The following is a 26385-nucleotide window of genomic DNA, read 5'->3' as shown; positions in this document are numbered from 1 at the left end:
ATTTAAATAAAACAATTTTTTAGAATATAACAAATTAAAGAAAATCGTATAGAACATGTTTTTAAATCATAACCTGTGTTCAATGAAAAGTCCAAAACTAAATTTTTAGTCACTTTTAGTACTTTTAAGTTTAGCAGGGAAACAGAAACGAATAAGCAGGGGTTGATCCGCGGTATTAGATAATTGTGTATCTTCGACTCGAAAAACTAAGGATCTTATCCTTAAACACTTATCAAAGGTTTATAGGATGAATTTTGTTTAGAAATTTGTTTTATAAACCTTTGATAACTTGTTATGAATAAGTTTCTAAATGAAATTTAAAAAAATATAAAATAAAAAAATTTTATGGAAATTCGAAATAACAATTTTGTTTAATATTTATGGTATTCAATTTAATTACAATTTAATATTTTACTAAATAATTTTGAAACTTGAAATTTTGTGTCATAAATTTTTTATAAAAAAAAACTTTCTAAATGCAAAATTTTGTTAAAAAAAAAATACGTTTAAAAAGAAATGTTTTAAAGAAGAAAAATGTTTAGAGAATTATTAATTATAAAATTTTATTAAAAAAAAAATTTTTGAAAAAATGATTTCATACTTTTATTAAGAGATTTATATTAAAAGTCAGCTTTAAGTTAAGCTTAAAAGTTATGTTCTTAATGTGGGTTTAGCAAAAACAAATATGGTTTTGAAAACGTTAGAAAGAAACTGAAGCTTTGATAGGAAAAAAAAGTACCTTTTAAAATAAAAGTACGTTATTGGTTTAACTAAAGGTACCTTATTTTTAAGCATTACATTAACTATTTGTGCGAGACTTTTACAGCTGCAATAATACATTTTTCTTGTATGTTTAGAGCGTAAACATTAAGTTACTACTTTATTATTTAAAAAAAATATATATAAAAAATTTGAATTAAAAAAAGTTTTTATTACTAAATGTTGTGACTTTTTAAACGATTTATTTAAAATCTAATTAAATTTTCTCATTGTCCCTGGCATTAACAAGCTAGTGTTAGTTTAAACCTGGAGGAGTGGAGGTTTCACTCTTATCTATAACTATTAAAGGTTTATAACTTGTTATAATTTCAAATAAATTGTTTTATAAAGTCACAAAAACATAAGCAAAAGTAAGAAATTTGAAAGAAATTTGTTATAAATTTAAATATAATAAAAAAAGAACTTTCTCTACTGGTTATTTAATTAAAAGTTAAAATAAATTTATAGGGTAGTTAATAATAAGACAATTGTTTAAATTTATTAATTTTTTTTTTGCTGCTAGTTTTAACAAAACACTTGCACAAAAAAGGCAGCGATTTGTAATGCTGCTTTTTTGTGAGGTTTTTGTGTGCTTTTTGACGTAGTTGTTGTTTTTGTTTTAAATTATGTTTTTTCATTTCATTAAACTTATGTTTTAGGGGAGATTGTTTGTTTTATTTTTTATTATTATAAACTTTTTTTATAATTTTCTTAAAAGTTTTCGGTTATTTTATTGAATTATTTTTGTTTAATTAGTTGAAATTTGTTTGTATGAAAGGGGTTTATAGGGGGAGGGGTTTGGAGTAGTTGTTTTCTTTTTTTAATTCAATTTTACATTAAATGTATGTGTGTTAAATTTTTATGTTTTTCTTTTCATTTATTTATATAATTTTTTGTTTTTTTTTTTATATTAAATTAGTTATACATTTACAAATAAATGTTGTTGTTTTTATTTTTGGGTTGTGTATGCGTGTTTTGTTTCTATTTTTTTTTTGTTTGTTTTTAATTAAATTTTATATAAATATATATTTTATTATAATTATTTTATAAATTATAATTAGTCATCATAGTAGTACCACCCATAAAGATCTTCATAAAAATGTGGTTTTTATAAAAAAAAAAAAATAATTTTTTTATTTTCTTTTTTTTTAAGGGATTTTTATGTAAATCTTTTTCGTAAGATGTTTTGTTTTGTTGTTTTTGTTTTCAAACCCCTTAATTAGTTTTTTTATTTTACACTTTAATTATTTTATTTTTTTTAAATATTTTTTTTTTTTTTTATATAATTTGTTATAAAGTATATAATTTGTTTGTTATAATTAGCGTTATAAAATGGTTGGTTTTTTTTTATTTATTTTTAATTATTTATTAATTAGTATATTTTTTTTTCCATTTTTTATAAATATTTTTTTTCGTTTTGTGGTATTTTTTGTTTTTTAAGAAATTTTGTATTATATTTGTTTTATTTTATTTTTTGGTTTTTTCTTATTTATTTCTTAATAATTTTCTTTTGACTTATTTTCTTTTTTTTTGTGTATGTGTGTGTGTGTTTATAAGGAATTTATTCATAATTAATAAAATCACAAAATTAGTTCTTTTGTTGCCTAAAACCTGTTTAGACCAAGTTATATTCCTTAAGATTTGATTGGAGAATCGTATCCTTAACAGCTGCAAACACAAATCTTATATTTTCCGTATCTAGTTTGGGGGGAAATAAAAAAAGAAAAAGGAATTTAATATTAAAAGTTGTCACAAAAAATATTTATTATATTAAACAATTTTTAAATTTATCAAAGGTTTATACAACAAATTTTATTACGAACTTTTTGTACTTTGATAAATTTAATAATTGTTAATGAATAATTTTTAAAATAACATCATTCACACATTAAAACGCTTGAAAAATTATGAAGTAAGACAGTTCCTCCGACTTTAACATCTCTGAAATCAGAATGGCTCCTTTTATAAAAACGATGCGTTTTTAATTATATGTTTCTAGGTTTAATATTAAAAAATCAAAATGTACCAATTGAAAAGGTTCCAAAAAGTATACTCCTATAAATTTTCATTCCATCAGGATCCTATATTTATGATTTTATGTTTCTAGGTTCAATAATTCGCAAAATTAAAAAAAGTTTGAATGACGGCAAAGTACGCGAAACTCGCTTTTACAAATTTCAATGCAAAAGTACCAATTGAAGAATATAAAGTACCAACAAATTCTCTTTTATACATTTTCATTTCATAAGGATCTAATATGTCTGATTATATGTTTCTAGGTTTACTATCATAGAAAATTGGAGGTTTTCCATCTATGTCCATTTTCTTCTTTTAACTCATCTGAGGGGGTTTTAATTTCACTATTTTTTCATCTTTCTCTCTTGTTATGGAGTCTTCTTTCTAAGTAGATTCTTTGTTTATCCTTAAAGGGAAAATTACCTTATGGTATATAACCCTTTTATAGTAAACTTAACTAGGCAGCTATTTGACAAAGAGCCAAATGCATCCGAAAATTAAAGACATTTCCTCTAACGTCTAACCACCTGGGTAGCTATAATTCTCCTTTCGTCGAATGTAATCTTTTTAAACGAGAGTGAATATAGTCGTAACTAAACTGTACCCTTTCGACGAGCTTTCTGTCTCCAACTAACTGACTTCCTCGCTGGAAAAACTTATGTCGAAATGCCTAATCAGTTAGGCAATCAGCTGACTAGGGGTAACTGTTCCTCAAAATTGCTGGGAACAAATCAAGCCTATTGTCTGTTCTGTTCTAAACTGAGACATATCCCACATCGAAGCAAATAGTAGGGCAAGGCCTGGACTCTAAGACGAGCTAGACAAAATCTCCTAACCACTTCATTCTAAATAGTTTTTAACAGGTATTGTAATATGTGACCAAGCTTTGTCATAATGAATTATTAATCTTTCACTTCAAACGTATCAGTTGCATTCGCTATAGTTTCTGGTTAACATGCATTTACATCTACTACTCTCTTGCTAAAAAAATGGGATTACATGATCCACAACATGTTATTACATAATGCATTCATGCTGCATTACATAGGACTATCATTGTACTCCAATAATGTAGACTGCTCTATAGACCAGAAAATAGACTACTCTTTATACTTAACAAGACTAACACTGTACTATTGACTAGACCATTGATGGGCTGGACTGGACTGTAGAAAATACCATAGACAATTGACTTCATAATAGGCTAGACTATAGGCTACTCTATAGACTAAACTATAGGCTACTCTATAAACTAAACTATAGGCTACTCTATAGAATAGACTATGGACTACTCCATAGACTAGACTATAGACTCTATCGACTAGAAAATTGACTATGAACAGTTAGTTAGTTAGTATTTAGTTTGAATGGAAGATGTACATATATACATACATCAAATCCGAAGAAATACACCTAGGCCTCTATTGGGCCTGCTGTGCGCTCCTTAACCAGTGCCTCAGGTGGGAATCGAACCCACCACCTCCGGTCTACCAGACTCGAACACTAACCAGTAACCTACCGGAGGCCACTATGAACAAGACTATAGACAAGACTATATAGAATATTGTCTAAACTATTGACTATACTATTGAATAGACTACAGGGTAGACTATAGACTAAACTGTAAAAGACTAGACTATAGGCTAGACCATTATCTGGACTATGGACAAGACTGTAGAAAACCCTATACATATTATAGACTATTGATTATACTCTTGACTTGATTATAGGCTAGACTATAGACAATAGTCTATATAGTCTTATTCATAGTCTAGTCCACAATCAAGTCTGGTCTATAGAGTAGTATATAGTCTAGTCTATAGAGTAGTATATAGTCTAGTCCATATAGTAGTCTATAGTCTTGTCTACAAAGTAGTCTATAGTCTTGTCTATGGAGAATACCATAGTCTAGTCTATAGAGTAGTCTAGCCTATAGTCTATTCAATAGTCCATAGTCCAGTAAATAGGCTGGTCCATAGTTCAGTCAATGGTCTAGTCTAGAGTATTCCATAGTCTAGTCTATAGAGTAGCCTACAGTTTAGTCTATATATAGAATAGTCTAGTCTATAGACTAGAATATAGATTAGTTTATAGACTAGACTATAGACTACTCTATAGACTAAAGTATAGGCTACTATATAAACTAGACTATGGACTACCCTATAGACTATAGGCTATTTATAGTCTAGTCCATAAACTAGACTACTCTATAGAATAAACTATAGGCTACTCTATAGACTATGGACTACTAAATAGACTAGACTATACACTACCCTATAGACTAGACCATTGACTGAACTATGGACCAGTCCATTTACTGAACTATGGACGAGTCCATTTACTGAACTATAGACTAGACTATTGATTAGACTATAGGCCAGACTACAGGTTAGACTACTTTATAGACTAGATAATAGTCTTCTCCATAGACAAGACTATAGACTACTTTATAGACAAGACTATAGACTACTATATAGACTAGACTAGACTGTGGACTAGACTATAAACAAGACTATATAGACTATTGACTAAATTGTTAACTAGACTATTGACTAGACATAGGCCAGACTATAGGCTAGACTACTCTATAGAATAGACAATGGTCTTTTCCATAGACAAGACTATAGACTACTATATAGACTAGACTACTCTAGACTAGACTATGGACTACTCTAGTCTCTAGTCTGGTCTAGACTATAAACAAGACTATATAGACTATTGACTAAATTATTAATAGACAACTGACTGGACTATAGACTAAACTACACTCAAACCTCGTTTTATGCGATTAATTCGTTCGCAAAAAAGTGCATAATTCAAATTCGCACAAAACGATACACTAGCTCCATACAAAATCCACTAATTGGGTTTTAGATAAAAAGGCGCACATTTTCAACTTATTCCCATAAAAGTCAAACAAAATCGCATATAAAAAATCAAAAAAATTAATTCTTTACTAAAATTATAAAAATAAAGAAAAATAAAGGAAACAAACAACAAAATAATACCAATTCCAAATAATGAAGAAAATATACAACATTTCATAAAATAAAACTTAATATTTCTTCATGTACAAAGGATTTGAACAATACTTTATATATCCGAACCGGAATTGGTAACAAATCAGTAGTTTGTACTTTTGTTGATCAATTTTTTTTGGATGTATGTGGACCAAAATCTTCCTTAAAATCATTTTTGCAAAGAAAAATTTTAGAATTTTGAAACCGCACTAATTCAAATTCGCATATAAACGAGGTTTAAGTGTATATAGATAATACTATAGATTTGACTATGGACTAGACTATAGGCTAGACTATAGAGTAGACTATAGCCATGAAATTAAAGACTAGACTACAGACTAGTTTATTGACAACTATTTGGACTGGTTACAAAACGGAACGAAAAATGTTGTGGGGGTACCGCGGTATTTTCGATATCAAAAAGTACTAATGTACTGAATTTTCCATGCCTGATAGAGGAGCTTAAATTATATTTGAACAGTGAACAAGAATTTTGTCTCAATTTTTTCATTCATTGGGGTTTCTAAACATAAATCTGCCAAAAATTTTTCGATGTTTTGTAACAGTACGGACAGCTAAATCGCTGTCTTTGTCGTCGATAACTTTGCTTCCTTAACATTCTTACGAAGTAGAACAACCAAAAATATCTAGTAGTTAGTAACATAGTTAAATTAAACCGTTGGCGTCTGATTAATTATATTATAAATAATAAAAACACATAAAATTATTTAATAATTTATTTATAAGATTCTACGAAATGATATAGTAAAATTAAAATTTAATTAAAATATAATAATTAATACATAATTTTTTCATTTTTTTTTGTAATGTTATTTTTTTTTTGCATTTTATTCATATTTTTCGTGTTGTTCATAAAAATTCCAATAAGGCTGGCGCAATATATTTATATGCGTTATGTAAGTTTGTAGAAAGGAGTATTAGGAAAGAAATATAAAATTGAACATAAAAACAAACAGCCAATATGTATACTTAACCCAAATTAAATTCTTTAAGAGCATTTTGCATAATTGTATCTTTACGGCGCAAAATACAAGTTTAATATTTTCAGTATCTGTTGAGATATGTCGGGATTTAAAAAGAATAATTAAGAAAGAAAATTAGAATTTATTTGAAAACAAAAGAAGTTATAATAACAAAAGAAATATTGCAAAAGCAAAGTTAACAAAAATCTAAATAAAACTAGCAGAATACACATATGAATAGAATGATGAAAATATTGAAAACAAAAATTGTTTAAAAAATACCTGGTTTTTATTAGCTTCCTGACCAAAACTTGATCACAACTTTGTAGTGAGAATAACGATATCAAAATCTCATACCCATATATATATACAAACACACATACTTGTACTCATAATCATTCATACAATTCTTAAAAATAAAGACATATTTAAGATATTTCTGTACCAGTACTTGATAACCAAATCACTGGTTGATAAGAGAACAATTTTGTTATTACAGAGCTTGATTAACATCTGAAAGAACATTATCCCTTCAACAAAAGCTCTGTAATCTAATTTGTAAAAATTCCTAAACATACCAACTTACCTGTAGCACATGTAAATGAGAATAATGATTTTCTCAGAATCTGGATTTAAATCCACAAACATACGTAAGATAAATTCACGGGCGGCAATGGCATCTCTTTGTGGGCCTAGATAATTTTTCAAAAAATACAAAAAAAGTGTTCAAAATGTTTAAAGCGAATCAAGCAATACTGTTTAGCAATATTTTTCTTATAACTCCATTATTATACATTATATACTAAACTAGCACATACAACTTATGACACAATGTTATGAATTCAAGACGTAGATTACAACCAAAAATTATAATTTGAGCATTTTAAATAATAAGTTTGTGTATTATCGTATACAACCTGTGGCTGTAGTAAAATGAGAATAACATTGACGTTCTGGATCAGGATTTGCTGCTAAATATTTTTTCATATAAATTGTTTTGCAGCGGCATGATCGCATTTAGGACCTTTAAAGGACCATTATAAGTTTTAAATAAAAATTAAAAAACATTTTGTTTTAATAAGATTAAAACAATTAAATCAAATTGAAAAAATTATAACATTTTAATTTATTTTAAAGAGACATAACTTAAATAGATTTAAACTTAAAATAAAGTATCATTCATATCATATCAGTTTGTAGCCTAGTCTGTAGTCTAGTCCGTAGTCTAGTCGGTAGTCTATAGTCTAGTATATATATAGTCTAGTTTATAGTCAAGTCTACAGTCCAGTATTTTGACTTTATGTGAACTAGTCTATAGCCTGGTGTAAATTCTGATCTATATTCTAGCCTATAGTATGTCTATAGTGCAGCATATTATCAAGTCTATAGTGTAGTCTATACCCCAGTATGTAGTCTAGTATTTGTCTAGTCTGTAGTCTAGTATATATAAAGTCTAATTTATATTCAAGTTTATAGTCTAATTTATATTCCAGTTTATAGTCTATGTAGTCTGTAGTATAGTCAATATAAATTGAAAAAAATTATAACATTTTAATTTATTTTAAAGAGACATAACTTAAATATGATTTAAACTTAAAATAAAGTATCATTCATATCATATCAGTTTGTAGCCTAGTCTGTAGTCTAGTCCGTAGTCTAGTCGGTAGTCTATAGTCTAGTATATATATAGTCTAGTTTATAGTCAAGTCTACAGTCCAGTATTTTGACTTTATGTGAACTAGTCTATAGCCTGGTGTAAATTCTGATCTATATTCTAGCCTATAGTATAGTCTATAGTGCAGCATATTATCAAGTCTATAGTGTAGTCTATACCCCAGTATGTAGTCTAGTATGTTGTCTAGTCTGTAGTCTAGTATATATAAAGTCTAATTTATATTCAAGTTTATAGTCTAATTTATATTCCAGTTTATAGTGTATGTAGTCTGTAGTATAGTCTGTAGTCTAGTCTGTAGTCTAGTCTGTAGTCTAGTCTATAGTCTAGTCTATAGACTAGTCTTTAGTCTTGTTTTAAGTCTAGTATATAGTGTAGGTTATAGTATATTCTACAGTCTAGTCTATAGTCAAGTCTGTAGTCTAGTCTAAAGTCTAGTCTGTAGTCTAGTCTATATTCAAGTCTGTAGTATAGTCTATTGTCTAGGCTGTTGTCTAGCCTGTTGTCTAGTCTGTAGTCTACTCTATTGTCTAGTTTATAGTCTAGTTTATAGTCTAGTCTGTAATCTAGGCTATAGACTAGACTATAGACTGTACTACAGCCTAGATTATAGACTAGACTATATACTAGACTATAGACTAGACTATAGACTAGACTATATACTAGACTATAGACTAGACTATATACTAGACTATAGACTAGACTATAGACTAGACTATAGACTAGACTAGACAACAGCGTAGACTATAGACTAGACTACCGCCTAGACTATAGAATAGACTATAAAATAGATTATAGACTAGACTATAGGCTGTAGTCAATTCTATAGTCTAGGCTGTAGTCTAGGCTGTAGTCTATTCTATAGTCTAGTATATATTCTAGTCGGTAGTCTAGTATATAGTCTAGTCTGTGGTCTAGTCTATAGGCTAGGATGAAGTCTAGTCTATAATAATAGTATATAGTCTAGGCTGTAGTATGGTCTGTAGTCTAGTATATAGTCTAGGCTATAGTCTAGGCTGTAGTCTAGTCTATATTCTAGTCCGTAGACTTGTCTGTAGTCTGGCCGATTGTCTAGTCTGTAGTCTAGTCTATAGTTTAGTCTGTAGTCTAGTCGATAGTGTAATCTGTAGTCGAGTCTATAGTCTAGGCTATAATGTAGTCTGTAGCCTATTATATAGTTTAGTCTATATTCTAGTTTGTAGTCTAGTCTGTAGTCTAGTCTGTAGTGTAGTATATAACCCAGTCTGTAGTGCTGCATATAGTCTAGTCTATAGTCTGGTGTAGTCTATAGTATAGTCTGTGGTCTAGTATATAGCCTTGTCTGTAGTCTAGTCTTTAGTCTATTATATGGTGTAGTCTATAGTCTATGCTATAGTCTAGTCCTTAGTCTATGCTTTAGTCTAGTCCTTAGTCTAGTCTGTAGTCTAGTCTGTAGTCTAGTCTATAAGCTAGTCTGTAGTCTAGTCTAGGCTGTAGTCTTGTCTATAGTCTAGGCTGTAGTCTGTAGTCTATTCTATAGTCTAGGCTTTATTCTAGTCTGTAGTCTAGTCTATAGTTTAGTATATAGTCTAGTGTGTAGTCTAGTCTATAGTCTAGTCTATAAACATGTCTACAGCCTAGTATTTAGGCTAGTCTATAGTATAGTCTATAGTTTAGTATATAATCTTATCTGTAGTCTAGTCTATAGCCTAGTGTATAGTCCAGTCCATAGTTAAGTCTGTAGTCAAGTCTATAATCTAGTCTATAGTCTATGATATTATAATGTACTCTGTTGTCTAGTCTATAATCTAGTCTGTCTAAAGTCTAGGCTGCAGTCTATAGGGTACTCTGTTCTATAGTTTAGGTTGTAGTCTAGTCTGTAGTCTAGGCTGCAGTTTAGTCTGTAGAGTAGTCTATAATCTCGTATATAGTGTAGTCTAGTCTGTAATCCGGTCGGTAGAGTAGTCTATAATCTAGTCTGTAGTTTAGTCTATAAGTGTAGTCGGTAGTCTAGTCTATAGTTTTGTCTGACTGGTCTGTAGTCTCGTCTATAGTCTAGTCTATAGTGTTGATAGATCATTAGTTTTTGTCCTTGTAGTGTAAAATTTATTACATTAAAACTTACCATCATATTCAGGAAAATAATCTACCAAATGCGAATACATAATTTTTTCTTCTAACAAGTCTTTCTTATTTAAGAAAAGAATTACTGATGAATTCTGGAACCAGGGATACGTAATGATAGTTCTAAATAAAGCTTTTGATTCTTCCATACGATTCTAAAAAAAGATATTTTTTTTAATAATAAAAAGAAAGAATATGAAAAAGATAAAACTTTACCTCATTATCAGATTCGAATAAGATTTGATCATATTCCGATAGGGCCACTAAAAATATGATTGATGTTACATTTTCAAAACAATGAATCCATTTTCTTCTTTCGGAACGCTGGCCACCGACATCTACCATTCTATAGTTTACATGTAAAAGTTTAATGAAAATTTGATTAATATTTATTTGAAAAATTAGAAAAAAATACATTACAAGTACAAATGCTACAAACAATAATAGAATGCTTAAAGAAATTAAAGCAATATTTTACTTAATAAAATTAAATTAGTATAAGGCATACATTTAGACATTATACAATTGATGATACATTTTCATCAAACTGGCTCTAGCGATAGTATTCTATCAGGAAGTTTAGGTTTGTTTGTATTATATAGATTTGATACCTAAATACAATGCCATCCAAATCGAATGGGTATTCCAATATACCAGTGGTTGGTACACGAGCACGTAGAATATCTTGCTCAGTTGGTAAAAAGTCAGGTTTTTCAATACGATCAAGATCGCTTAAATAACTATAATTAATTAAAATTATAAATATTATAACAAAACTGTTACTAAGAAAATTTGTCAAATTAAACTTTATTTTTGCGTAAAGGTAAGTCAGTGTCCTATTTCATTGATTTCGCCCAAGTAACGAAAAATAGAACCTCTCAAAAACTCACATTTTGAAAAACTTGCTAAATTTTACGTCATTTAATCTTAATATTTAGCAAACACTAAATGTTTTTTTTTATAAAAATGCTATTTATGAACCTTTGTGATAGTCTTAAATGTCATCTTGAAAATTGCTTTCATATAAAGAGAGATATTTCTTAAATAAACAACGTATACCTAGAGACTTAATTTGTATTTGTTGTCAACAATTTCATGCAAATGATAACAAGATAAAAGTTTAAGAAAAGTATATAAATAAAAAAAAACATCACCGATCACCAAAACAAAAAAAACATTTGTTAAACAACATGCACAATTAAAAGAAATATGTATTAGAAATATACATAAAGTTGTTAGTTTAAAGAATATAGTATTAAGAAGTAACATGCAAAAAACGTTTGAACACAAAGGGCACGTAAAATAAATACCTAAATCGTATTTCTTCTAAATCAAAAGGATATTCAATAATCCCCGTTGTCGGTACACGAACACGTAAAATATCCTGTACACTTGGTAAATAATCAGGTTGGGCCACACGATCAAGATCCATTAGGTAACTAAAGTAGTAGAAGATTTGTTTTTTTAAATAACATTATATATATTTAGGATTGGTTATAATGCTAAGATAGAAGAAAACGGTCCTCCAGTCAAAGATTCCATACGTTATTATTGTTAATTATAAATGGTTTTATTTTTTAAATTAGTTTTATATTTAAACATTTGAACTTACTATTTAGCTGAATCTGTTAATTGATATTCTCTTCGTCGATCGTAACATTCTTGTATGCCAGTATCGGCCCACAGCGTTTTTATGGCTGACAAATATGGATCTTCAAATGAAGTAACTGTTTCATAATCAATGCTCATAACAAGTTCAGCAAGTTCCTGAAGAAGTGTATTCCATTAAATAAAATTTTTAAAGGATTTAAAACATTTGAACACCATTTCCAATTGAATTTCAAAAGTTTCTTTTTTAGACAATAGGCAATACTATAATTTACTCTATAATCTAGACTAAAGTAAACACCATAATCTCGTCTACCATAATCTAGTCTAAACGTCTAGTATAGTCCTAAGTCTAGTACTATAGACTAGACTATAGTCTAGTCTATAGTCTAGTCTATAGTCTAGTCTATAGTCTAGTCTAGTCTATAGTCTAGTCTATAGTCTAGTCTATAGTCTAGTCTATAGTCTAGTCTATAGTCTAGTCTATAGTCTAGTCTATAGTCTAGTCTATAGTCTAGTCTATAGTCTAGTCTATAGTCTAGTCTATAGTCTAGTCTATAGTCTAGTCTATAGTCTAGTCTATAGTCTAGTCTATAGTCTAGTCTATAGTCTAGTCTATAGTCTAGTCTATAGTCTAGTCTATAGTCTAGTCTATAGTCTAGTCTATAGTCTAGTCTATAGTCTAGTCTATAATCTAGTCTATAGTATAGTCTATAGTCTAGTCTATAGTCTAGTCTATAGTCTAGTCTATAGTCTAGTCTATAGTCTAGTCTATAGTCTAGTCTATAGTCTAGTCTATAGTCTAGTCTATAGTCTAGTCTATAGTCTAGTCTATAATCTACTCTATAGTCTAGTCTATAGTCTAGTCTATAGTCTAGTCTATAGTCTAGTCTATAGTCTAGTCTATAGTCTAGTCTAGTCTATAGTCTAGTCTATAGTCTAGTCTATAGTCTAGTCTAGTCTATAATCTAGTCTAGTCTATAGTCTAGTCTAGTCTATAGTCTAGTCTATAGTCTAGTCTATAGTCTAGTCTAGTCTAGTCTATAGTCTAGTCTAGTCTAGTCTATAGTCTAGTCTAGTTTTAGTCTAGTCTAGTCTATAGTCTAGTCTATAGTCTAGTCTATAGTCTAGTCTATAGTCTAGTCTATAGTCTAGTCTATAGTCTAGTCTATAGTCTAGTCTATAGTCTAGTCTATAGTCTAGTCTATAGTCTAGTCTATAGTCTAGTCTATAGTCTAGTCTATAGTCTAGTCTATAGTCTAGTCTATAGTCTAGTCTATAGTCTAGTCTATATTCTAGTATCTAGTCTAGTCTATAGTCTAGTCTATAGTCTAGTCTATATCTATAGTTAGTCTATAGTCTAATCTATAGTCTAGTCTATAGTCTAGTCTATAGTCTAGTCTATAGTCTAGTCTATAGTCTAGTCTAGTCTATAGTCTAGTCTATAGTCTAGTCTATAGTCTAGTCTATAGTCTAGTCTAGTCTATAGTCTAGTCTATAGTCTAGTCTATAGTCTAGTCTATAGTCTAGGTGTAGTGTATATCCATGGTATATTCTATATTACTAGTCTATAGTCTGGTCTATTGTCTAGTCTTTATTCTAGTCTATAGTCTAGACTATAGTCTACGAATCGGAAATTTTGGAAATGCTATTAGAAACTTATAAAATACAATTATAAAGAAATTGCAATTGGATATGATGTATGTATTAGTATTTTTACTTACCGCATGATCAGCTGCGCCATATGAAATTCTTAACATATCCATGGCTTTTATCATGGACTGCATAGCCATGAATATATTTTGAAACACTAATTTAATATAACCACGTTTGTCATCATCTGAGTAACCGCTGCCGTGAATAATACGCATCTGTTTAATAAATGTGGATTTGCCGGATTCACCAGTACCTAAGATAATAAAACAAAAAAATTTACAACATGTTTTAAAATTATTCAGTTAATATTGATGTGGGGAGTGTTTATTTACCCAGTAGTAATAATTTCAACTCCCTTCGCGCATCTCTCTTATCACGACGTAATTGTCGCTCGATTTCTTGATTGATACGCTTCTGTTCCTTGGCCTCTTCTGATAAACAGCACTCCATGCTAACTAGATATAAAGCTGCTAACGCTGCTTAAACGCCACACGTTGAATGAATTTTATTCAAAAATATTGGAAAAATAAAATTACTAGACAACAACTGAAGCAGGAAACAAAGTCAAATGATGTCAATGATTTCCCGCCTTTTGCTACTACTTGGATGGTGGAAAAATAAATGTGGTTTATTGGTAGTGACAATAGTCGAAGTAAGAAGTTTTAGAAATAGTCTTTAGAATTTTATTTATAGAAAACTGCTTTAAATATATATTTATTGAGGGCTGGTTATCGTTTTTATTGTAAGTTAGTTTTTATATTTTCATTTCCTTCTTTGCTGGAGTGGGCTTTCGTATTCAGTGTTTTTCTTTTGCCTCGTTTTAATTTTTTTATCCTGGTTGTAAAAAAATTCTTCTTTTAGTTGTTATATGCATATGTTGTTGTTGCCGTTTTTTTGTATATCCTGCTGTTATTGGTGTTTGCTAATTGTTAGGTTTTATATTTTCTAATATTGTTTTCTGTTTTATTGATATCGTCGACGTTGTCGTAGATCTTATCTTAGAGACTATAATAATCTATTAGATGGAAATGATCATAAATGCCACAAAGTTTTTTGGTTTAAATTTTTTGTTTGTTTTGAATTCAATTATAGACAAACCATTCGAAACGCTACACACTCACTACACACCCAGGCTGCAGAGTTCCTTAATGTTTATGTAATTGATGTATGAGATGATTTATAGAGTTTTATGGTACAAAAAAACGTCACTGTCAAATATTTCCTTTTTTAATTTTGAATTGGCTCCTGAAAATTTAAAAAAAGTAGATGAATAAGAATTATATGATATTATGTTTATATATTTAGAGATTAAATATGGGATGTGGACTTTTCTTAGTATAATTACATAGCCCGCCAAATTTTTAACACAGAGGCCAAAGCCTACATTTTGAAAGGATTGCGGTAAGTATTGTTTTATCTATAAAGAATTTAGAAAACTAAATTTTATACTACAGTCTATGCTGTAGATTACACTAGTCTATAGTCAAAAATATAGTATATTCTATAGTCAAGGCTATAGTCTAGTCTGTACCCAATACTAAAGTATTGTCTTAATTCAATGCTATAATCTAATATATAGTCAAGTAAAGTATATAGTTAAGACTAAAATCTAGTCTAGTCTATAGTCTAGTCTATAGTCTAGTCTAGTCTATAGTCTAGTCTATAGTCTAGTCTATAGTCTAGTATATAGTCTAGTCTATTAGTCTAGTCTATAGTCTAGTCTATAGTCTAGTCTATAGTCTAGTCTATAGTCTAGTCTATAGTCTAGTCTATAGTCTAGTCTATAGTCTAGTCTATAGTCTAGTCTATAGTTTAGTCTATAGTCTAGTCTATAGTCTAGTCTATAGTCTAGTCTATAGTCTAGTCTATAGTCTAGTCTATAGTCTAGTCTATAGTCTAGTCTATAGTCTAGTCTATAGTCTAGCCTATAGTCTATAGACTAGTCTATAGTCTAGTCTATAGTCTAGTCTATAGTCTAGTCTCTAGTCTAGTCTATAGTCTAGTCTATAGTCTAGTCTATAGTCTAGTCTATAGTCTAGTCTATAGTCTAGTCTATAGTCTAGTCTATAGTCTAGTCTATATCTAATCTATAGTCAAGTCTATAGTCTAATCTATAGTCTAGTCTGTAGTCTAGTCTATAGTCTAGTCTATAGTCTAGTCTATAGTCTAGTCTATAGTCTAGTCTATAGACTAGTCTATAGTCTAGTCTATAGTCTAGTCTATAGTCTAGTCTATAGTCTGGTCTATAGTCTAGTCTATAGTCTAGTCTATAGTCTAGTCTATAGTCTGGTCTATAGTCTAGTCTATAGTCTAGTCTATAGTCTGGTCTATAGTCTAGTCTATAGTCTAGTCTATAGTCTAGTCTATAGTCTAGTCTATAGTCTAGTCTATAGTCTAGTCTATAGTCTAGTCTATAGTCTAGTCTATAGTCTAGTCTATAGTCTAGTCTATAGTCTAGTCTATAGTCTAGTCTATAGTCTAGTCTATAGTCTAGTCTATAGTCTAGTCTATAGTCTAGTCTACTATGGTCTAGTCTATAGTCTAGTCTTAGTCTAGTCTATAGTCTAGTCTATAGTCTAGTCTATAGTCTAGTCTATAGTCTAGTCTATAGTCTAGTCTATAGTCTAGTCTATAGTCTAGTCTATAGTCTAGTCTATAGTCTAGTCTATAGTCTAGTCTATAGTCTAGTCTATAGTCTAGTCTATAGTCTAGTCTATAGTCTAGTCTATAGTCTAGTCTATAGTCTAGTCTATAGTCTAGTCTATAGTCTAGTCTATAGTCTAGTCTATAGTCTAGTCTATAGTATAGTCTACTATGGTCTAGTCTATAGTCTAGTCTATAGTCTAGTCTATAGTCTCGTCTATAGTCTAGTCTATAGTCTCGTCTATAGTCTAGTCTAGTCTATAGTCTAGTCTATTGTCTAGTCTATAGTCTAGTCTATAGTCTAGTCTATAGTCTAGTCCACAGTCTAGTCTATAGTCTAGTCTATAGTCTAGTCTATAGTCTAGTCTATATTCTAGTCTATATTCTAGTCTATAGCCTAGTCTATAGCCTAGTCTATAGTCTAGTCTATAGACTAGTCTATAGTCTAGTCTATAGTCTAGTCTATAGTCTAGTCTATAGTCTAGTCTATAGTCTAGTCTATAGTCTAGTCTAGTCTAGTCTAGTCTAGTCTATAGTCTAGTCTATAGTCTAGTGTATAGTCTAGTCTATAGTCTAGTCTATAGTCTTGCCTATAGTCTAGTCTATAGTCTTGCCTATAGTCTAGTCTATAGTCTTGCCTATAGTCTAGTCTATAGTCTTGCCTATAGTCTAGTCTATAGTATATAGTCTAGTCTATAGTCTAGTCTATAGTCTAGTCTATAGTCTAGTCTATAGTCTAGTCTATAGTCTAGTCTATAGTCTAGTCTATAGTCTAGTCTATAGTCTAGTCTATAGTCTAGTCTATAGTCTAGCCTATAGTCTAGTCTATAGTCTAGTCCATAGTCTAGTCTATAGTCTAGTCTATAGTCTAGTCTATAGTCTAGTCTATAGTCTAGTCTATAGTCTAGTCTATAGTCTAGTCTATAGTCTAGTCTATAGTCTAGTCTATAGTCTAGTCTATAGTCTAGTCTATAGTCTAGTCTATAGTCTAGTCTATAGTCTAGTCTATAGTCTAGTCTCTAGTCTATTCTATAGTCTAGTCTATGGTTTAGTTTGTATTCTAGTTTATAGTCTAGTCTATGGTCTAGTTTATATTCAAGTCTAAAGCCTATAATCTAGCCAATAGTCTAGTATATAGTTTAGTCAATAGCGTATAAATAATCTGGCTTAAATTTAGTCTATAGTTTAGTCAATAGCCTAGTCTATATTCTAGTCTATAGTCTAATTTATATTCTAGTCTATAGTCTAATCTATAGTTGTTATATATTCTAGTCTATAGTCTAGTATATAGTCTAATCGTTAGTCTGGTCTTTAGTTTAATAACAGCCCTTTGACTTTTTTCAAATTTTGTTGGCCTGTGTTATCTTTAATCTGCAATTTATTATGAAAAGGAAATTAAAATTTTATTTGTGATTGCATCTTCAACATATTTCTATATATATTTTAATTTTGTTTTATAAATCAATGATAAATTATTATAAATACAAAGATCTTTGTCGCTAAACCCCGCTCTAATACAGGTTACTTAGAAATTAAATTTAAACATTTATCTGTGAATGGCTTAGACTTAACGCTTGAATAACAAAACTTATTTTGTCATAAATATTTTCTCTCCATATACCATAATTCAATAATTAAATTAAGGAAATACGTAGTTTTTCTAAATCGCCAGCTTAGCAAACTACCAAAACTAGTGTGGAGAAAGAAAATCTTAGAAAAAAAGAAAAATAATTATGAATTTCTATTTCCTTGGGAATTTTAAATATTGATTGTTTAACGAATATTCGTTAAAACGAAAAATAAAACGTTATGCGTAGTTTTCAAAATAAGCCAAAGAATTGTCCAGATTATTCCAAAAAGCAAACTATTGATTTTTGTTTAAATATTCCAAACGATTTAAATAGATTTTAAAATGTAAAGTGATTTTCCCATGAAAACGTAAAAGTAAAATTCTTTAAATTTTAATTATAAATAAATTTTTCTTATAAAGTTAAAAATTTTATTTGACACAACTATTTGTTATGAATGTTTTATAAAAAAAAGTTAAAAGAATATTAAAATAAGTTAAAATTTTTATAAATAGTTTAAATCCAATTTATTATATTATTATTATAACACTTCTTTAAATTGATTTGTTTCAATTTTAGTTTGTAAAACAATAACAAAGTAATATTTTATTTTGATAATATTTTTAACAAAATTCACCTTTTTGTATAATTTTTGTTTTTGTTAAATATTTTTTGAAAAAATTCTCTCTATTTTATTTGAATAAAAAATAAATCACGACCACCGCTATTCATATCCGTACAACGATATTGACTGATGACTATTGTAAAACTATTCCCGTGTTTGGTAGTAAATGTCTTTAGACTATTCCTATTCTTCCAATAAATTTTTAAATAGACCTCCGCAATATAAAACACAAAACTGAAAAATTTCCAAACAATCTGTTAATATATACAACTATATTTCTCTTAGTCATAGTTTACCGATTTTGGTTTATCACTTTCTTCGTTCTTTCTGCCCTAAGGTTGTAGTACTATTATATTCCAGCTAAGACAACAAAGTACGAATCTAAGGCTTCTCAATTGTATCATTTTGTACTACTGTATTTCTCGACCATTTCACCCGCCTCCTCCTCCTTCTTCTCCTACCCTTGAACGGTTGAACAGTTTTCTGTAGTTGTTTTTTTATGGTCATAATATTTATTTATTGGAAATTATACTATACTACAACTTTTACTACACAGTGTCAAGTGTGACGACATTAGATATTGTACGATAATCCAATTGTCTTTAAACTTCATAGTAGTGGGTAGACCTCGATGGTAAAAATTTTACACTCACACCAAAAAGTAGTTTGTATTTCTAGTAAAAAGGGAAGTGTGCGAATATGAATAGATATGGATTTAGCTATAATGGAATTAGATTAATTTTCCTCGGCAAAGAAGAGGACGAGGAGGTCAAATATTAAGCATTAGAAAGATTTTCATTGTGTCAGCAAACTTTTAGTTTTCCACACTAATTGATAATAGTTTTAAAATATGAAACTAATTCATAAAAATATGAAACAAATGCTCTATATGGATGGAACCTTTCGACACTTATTACTACGAGATTACGCCTAATACGTATGATAAATTGTACTATGTATCGACATAAATATCATCAAGGGCCACATTCTAACATTTAAAAATGATAGATATTTCGAATAAATTCTTTTAAATCAGAAAACCTTATCATTTGAAATAGAAATAAATAAATTCTTAATAATAATTTGTTCTTTTCCAGGATATAAGTAGATGACGGGACAAATGAGGAGTATCCATTGACACTTAAACCATCTAGCATATTGTTATTATTCCATGGTTCCTGGATAAGTGCTACATCCATCTTTGAATCGATGAATAAAGTTTGCCATTACGCAAAAGCTGCCCCACAATAATGCAGGTTGGAATCCAAAATATTGACTATTATGTCTATTGACCATAATGTCAGCATGTATTAACTCAAGCTTTGCCTCTGGATTAATATCGTTACATTTGTCAATATTATGTTTTAAGAACTCCAAAAACGCGCCAGACACCACCATTTTGGAAGACTGGTCACGGCCAGAGGCATTATCCTTACCGACATCCTTAAAGAGATCAATAGGAGAGCCAGCTGGAAGTTCAGCTGTGTTCGTAGCCTTCCCTGATGTCTTGGCCGCCTTGCTATGACTTTTAGGTCATAGAATCGTCTTCGAATCGTTGATCAAAATTGTTAATGCGCAAAAGCTGCCTCACAATGATGCATGTTGGAATTCAAACTGTCACTGTTGACAGTAATGTCAGCATGTATGTATTACCTCAAGCTTTGTCTCTGGATTAATATCGCTACATTTGACAATTTTAGGTTTTAAGAACTCCAAGAAGCGCCAGCCGGAGTTGTACACGATCTCTTCACAGTGCTCGGCGACTTTGTTACCACCTGCTTCGAAGACTGGTCACTGCCAGAATCATTTCCCTTTCCGATATCCTTATAGAGATCAATAGTAGAGCCAGCCGGAAGTTCAACTGTATTCTTAGCCTTCCCTGATGTCTTGGCCGCCTTGCTATGACTTTTAGGTCATAGGATCGTCTTCGAATCGTTGATCAAAATTGCTAATGCGCAAAAGCAGCCTCACAATGATGCATGTTGGAATTCAAACTGTCACTGTTGACAGTAATGTCAGCATGTAAGTATTACCAAAAAATTTTTCTCTGGATTAACATAGCTACATTTTCAGTTTTATGTTTTAAGAACACCAAGAAGCGCCAGCCGGAGTTGTACACGATCCCTTCACAGTGCTCGGCGACTTTGTCACCACCTGCTTGGAAGACTGGTCAGTGCCAGAAGTATTTTTCTTACCTTATAGAGATCAATAGGAGAGCCAGCCGGAAGTTCAACTGTATTCTTAGCCTTCACTGATGTCTTGGCTTGGCTGCTTTAACCTCCGTATCTCGCACGAAAGACATGACCTCCTTGGTTATCGCGGTTTCACCTTCTCTGTCCTTAGGCAGGTTGATGTTGTAGTCGACTAATCATTATTTTGAACGTTAACCGGGTTGAAGGCAGCATCAAACCGTCTCCTTACATCCGACTGGGCCGAAAGGAGTTTATCTCTAGACGAGAACTTTTAGGAATCTGCCTTCAACATCTTTTTCTATCCCAAATTTAAATTTTTTGTGCTTTATACGAAAATCAGATCTTCTTAGTCGACAGAACGTTTAGTTTAATAAATAATGAATAGTTTACGAACATTCTTAAACAGTTTATAACTTAAAGATTAAATAGAAAAGACTAACGTTTCAAAATGTAAATGTATTGTGAAACAAATCGAGAAAGTCCAGAAACAAAATGCACCCTACCTACTGGAAACCCTTACGGTAACAAACTAATACAATACTACTGTTAATGATGACCTCTAGTTTGTTCATACTATGAAATGAATTTCAAAGACCTTTATAAAGTAAAACGTTAAACAATAATGATTTTCTTTTAAAGTATTCTAATGTCAAGAGTATTTAAAAATCGGCTCAGCTATATGTATGTAACATACTTATTTATAGGAAATATGGACATACCTACAGTTTTATATGTTTCCCTAATTGTCTTTTAGTTATTCTATCATTAAGACAATAAATAACTTGTTATAATTGTATGGTATATGTAAAAATTCTACAATAAACTTATTGTACAAATAAATTCCTGTTTAGAAACCTAAGTATTTACAAAGTAAAATAATATTAATGTTCTGCTTTAATATTTGAAATTATTACAGTTTTTTATCTTCCAAAACAATAGTACTAAAAGATGTATTGCTGATTTCTATTTGAATATAACTCTATATTAATAACAACTACTTCCAGGCGCATTAAAACATTGCATTTGAAATCTAATTAACGTATACATTAAAAAAATCGAAAACATTTTCTATTTTGTTTTTATTTCAAGCCACAAAACAAAATGTTTACAAAACATTGTTTTTTTCGTAAACAGGTAGGTACATACTATATACATATGTATAAAGAAATGTAAATACTTTTAATACTGTACATTAATATTAAAATATTGATTCAGAAAAAAAAAAAAAATTATATAAAGAAAAATCTTAAGCTTTTTTAGAACAAACTCGTGACATTCAATGGCTACTCATTTATGTTTTTTGTTTAATAATTGATGGCAATGTCTTAACTATTGCCAATATGTATTTATGTATAAGGAAGTAAAAGTGAATTAAATAATAAATTAAAGATACTTATAATGAAGTCACTTTTCATCCTAATAAAGATACTTTTCTATACGAAAAGTGTCTTCAAAAGTGAAAACACTTTCTTCCTATACGAAAACTGTATTCAGAAATGAAAATTAATATAATAATTAAAAATATATATTTTAATTATTCTAACAAATACCAGTACTAAAATGACAACTTTATATTTTGCGGTTAAAAGTGACTCAATATGTAAACATTATTATCAGTAATTTTTTTTTAACAAATCATTGTGAAAATTGTGTATATTAATTTGAACTGTTTAAAAACCACACATTTAATTAATATAATTAACAAAAAAAAAAAAAAAAAAAACAAAGGAGACTGGTTAAAGAAGTATAATTTAATTTAATTTTAAATATTTCCTTGTTTGTAATAGTGTAATAGTAAGTTTCAAACTTCATCGATAGAGAACCTTTGTGGACAATTTTGTTTTCAACAGATGGATCGACAGACTGACATTGTAAGATTACTTTAGAAACTATTAAGTTTTAAGAATGTATACATTTTAGTGGGTCTACGAGACTTTCATCATCTTTTATAGACAAAAATTATTCTTCTTTAAAAAGATTTAAAGTAATTAGAATTAGATTCAGCAATTAATCATTTAAACAAATAATTATTCCTTGTCAAATTTTATATAGGAAAGATTTAGTTAAAATGATTCTGCGGAGTTCATCTAATATGGAAAAGCTACAGGTTATTAGAATGAATACAAATTTTAGTCTTTTTTCAATTGTTTTAGAAAACTACAAAAAAATTCTAAAACTATATTTTATAAAGTAATTTGCACTGAAATTCTCTGAAATGCAAAAAAAAAGTATTCTTTATTTTTAGACGATAACAAATCTAAAATTATCTCGCAAATGTTATCTTTATTAAATAAAATATAAACTATGCGCTAAATAATATATAAAAGATTTGATGTGATGATGAATGTGGTAGCGATTTGAAGATAAATCAGCTTATTTTTTAAACCCAACATCATTAATATAGGGATGCTCTTTGTACTGATAATTGTACCAATCAAAAATAATGATAATAAGAATCATCTTAATGACACTGCAAAACCTGACTAACCTAATCTATCTATTTATCTATCTATCTATCTATCTATCTATCTATCTATCTATCTATCTATCTATCTATCTATCTATCTATCTATCTATCTATCTATCTATATATCTATATATCTATCTATTTATCTATCTATCTATCTATCTATCTATCTATCTATCTATCTATCTATCTATCTATCTATCTATCTATCTATCTATCTATCTATCTATCTATCTATCTATCTATCTATCTATCTATCTATCTATCTATCTATCTATCTATCTATCTATCTATCTATCTATCTATCTATCTATCTATCTATCTATCTATATATCTATATATCTATCTATTTATCTATCTATCTATCTATCTATCTATCTATCTATCTATCTATCTATCTATCTATCTATCTATCTATCTATCTATCTATCTATCTATCTATCTATCTATCTATCTATCTATCTATCTATCTATCTATCTATCTATCTATCTATCTATCTATCTATCTATCTATCTATCTATCTATCTATCTATCTATCTATATATCTATTATCTATCTATCTATCTATCTATCTATCTATCTATCTATCTATCTATCTATCTATCTATCTATCTATCTATCTATCTATCTATCTATCTATCTATCTATCTATCTATCTATCTATCTATCTATCTATCTATCTATCTATCTATCTATCTATCTATCTATCTATCTATCTATCTATCTATCTATCTATCTATCTATCTATCTATCTATCTATCTATCTATCTATCTATCTATCTATCTATCTATCTATCTATCTATCTATCTATCTATCTATCTATCTATCTATCTATCTATCTATCTATCTATCTATCTATCTATCTATCTATCTATCTATCTATCTATCTATCTATCTATCTATCTATCTATCTATCTATCTATCTATCTATCTATCTATCTATCTATCTATCTATCTATCTATCTATCTATCTATCTATCTATCTATCTATCTATCTATCTATCTATCTATCTATCTATCTATCTATCTATCTATCTATCTATCTATCTATCTATCTATCTATCTATCTATCTATCTATCTATCTATCTATCTATCTATCTATCTATCTATCTATCTATCTATCTATCTATCTATCTATCTATCTATCTATCTATCTATCTATCTATCTATCTATCTATCTATCTATCTATCTATCTATCTATCTATCTATCTATCTATCTATCTATCTATCTATCTATCTATCTATCTATCTATCTATCTATCTATCTATCTATCTATCTATCTATCTATCTATCATCTATCTATGTATCTATCTATTCTATCTATCTATATATCTATCTATCTATCTATCTATTATCTATCTATCTATCTATCTATCTATCTATCTATCTATCTATCTATTATCTATCTATCTATCTATCTATCTATCTATCTATCTATCTATCTATCTATCTATCTATCTATCTATCTATCTATCTACTATCTATCTATCTATCTATCTATCTATCTATCTATCTATCTATCTATCTATCTATCTATCTATCTATCTATCTATCTATCTATCTATCTATCTATCCTATCTATCTATCTATCTATCTATCTATCTATCTATCTATCTATCTATCTATCTATCTATCTTATCTATCTATCTATCTATCTATCTATCTATCTATCTATCTATCTATCTATCTATCTATCTATCTATCTATCTATCTATCAATCTATCTATCTTGCTTGCATATCACAGATCTTTGAAAGGACATGAAGTAATGTCAGCAATATGTTAAGATCATCTATAAATGATTTCAGTAGTGTCTACTAAGCAAGAGTTCGGCGAATAGCAACATGTCCAAGATCACATAGGCAAAATTCCAAGATAAAGCTACAATACTAATAGGATTCAATACTGTTAGGAGTTTAATAGGTCATAGCCCAACAGACCAGGAAGTTTCCTCCGTATTTTGATTCGAATGAAAAAACTTACGAAACACAATGCATTTAACATACAAATTCGAACATTTATACTTCCGAATCGAATTGCAAGAGTAATCATAGTAGTCAATTGGATCGAGAAGATGAAAACAATGGAATGACTAAGTCAGGCAGATGATTCCAGTAAATAGTTGATCAAGTTTTGAGCTAAGTTACATTTACATGTAAATGCTAAGAATAATAAGTGGAATAAGTGGACTAATTCAGTGCTAGATTGTGATCGAAAATACTTATCTACACTTCTTCATTTCTTGGGTATTAACAGTTTAATTTCAAGTTCATCTTAAAGGAATTCATAATAGCAATAAGGATTATTCAAGTGGACAGGAAAAATAGATATGTATGTAAATAAATGACTCATATTTTTTGTTAAAACAAATAGGTATGTATAATAAAAACAATAAATATAAACTTTTTAAATTTAGTTCGTATAGGTACATAATAAGGGTAAATGTTTAGCTATTTACTTACCGTTATAAACGAAGCGGTTTTGTATTTGTTTTTGTATCCGTTTAAGTTACAATTTTTTTCTTTAACGTTTTAATATAACTTAAAAATTATAAAAAATTGGTATAAAAAAGGTGCTGCTGCAATTTTCTTTTTCTTGTTGTTGTTCTAATTTGTTTTTATATTTGTTGTTGTTGGTGTTTATGCTACTGCTTACTTAGTACAATGGATGCTGCTGCTACTTGCCGTTTATTATTCTTTTAAGTTATAACTTTTTTTCACCGTTACCACAATATACAATGTAAATCGAATGACAATGATGTTTTTTTATTTGCACATTTAGATAAAAATTTGATTTTAGACATAAGAATTCTGTATGGGGTATTAGTAAAAAAAGAAGAATTATTTTGCTTTTCTAGTTTAATATTTCTTTTTTGTTTATTGGTATTATTGTTTAGTTGTTTTCTTTTTTAATTATAGTGAATACAAATCCCTGAAGAAAAAAAAACTACAATAATCTGTAAGAATTAAGAGAAGGAAAATTACAAAAATATTCTGGCATTTAGTTGCACCGATAGGTATTTTGGGGTTATGTTTTTTAAAATAATTATGTATTTTTAATATTGCTGTT

The 26385-nt window shown here is 29.0% G+C and overlaps 1 protein-coding gene across 1 annotated transcript; it reads right to left on the bottom strand.

Annotated features, from left to right (window-relative positions):
* Positions 1-2266: 2266 nt before the first annotated feature.
* LOC119611643 (guanine nucleotide-binding protein G(q) subunit alpha-like) lies at positions 2267-26126 on the bottom strand. Its single transcript, XM_037967290.1, is given in 11 exon segments — positions 2267-2457; positions 7365-7384; positions 7386-7470; positions 10555-10708; positions 10770-10899; positions 11165-11293; positions 11864-11992; positions 12166-12320; positions 13886-14070; positions 14150-15062; positions 25779-26126. Coding segments are annotated over 10 exon segments (1188 nt in total). The 5' UTR covers positions 14268-15062; positions 25779-26126; the 3' UTR covers positions 2267-2374.
* Positions 26127-26385: the final 259 nt, after the last annotated feature.

The sequence above is a fragment of the Lucilia sericata genome, unplaced genomic scaffold (assembly GCF_015586225.1).
Source record: "Lucilia sericata isolate MDLA Ls3-8-SP2 unplaced genomic scaffold, ASM1558622v1 Contig001502F_arrow, whole genome shotgun sequence".
In the NCBI taxonomy this organism is placed as follows: Eukaryota; Metazoa; Arthropoda; class Insecta; order Diptera; family Calliphoridae; genus Lucilia; species Lucilia sericata.
This window is presented reverse-complemented; position numbering and strand designations above follow the sequence as displayed.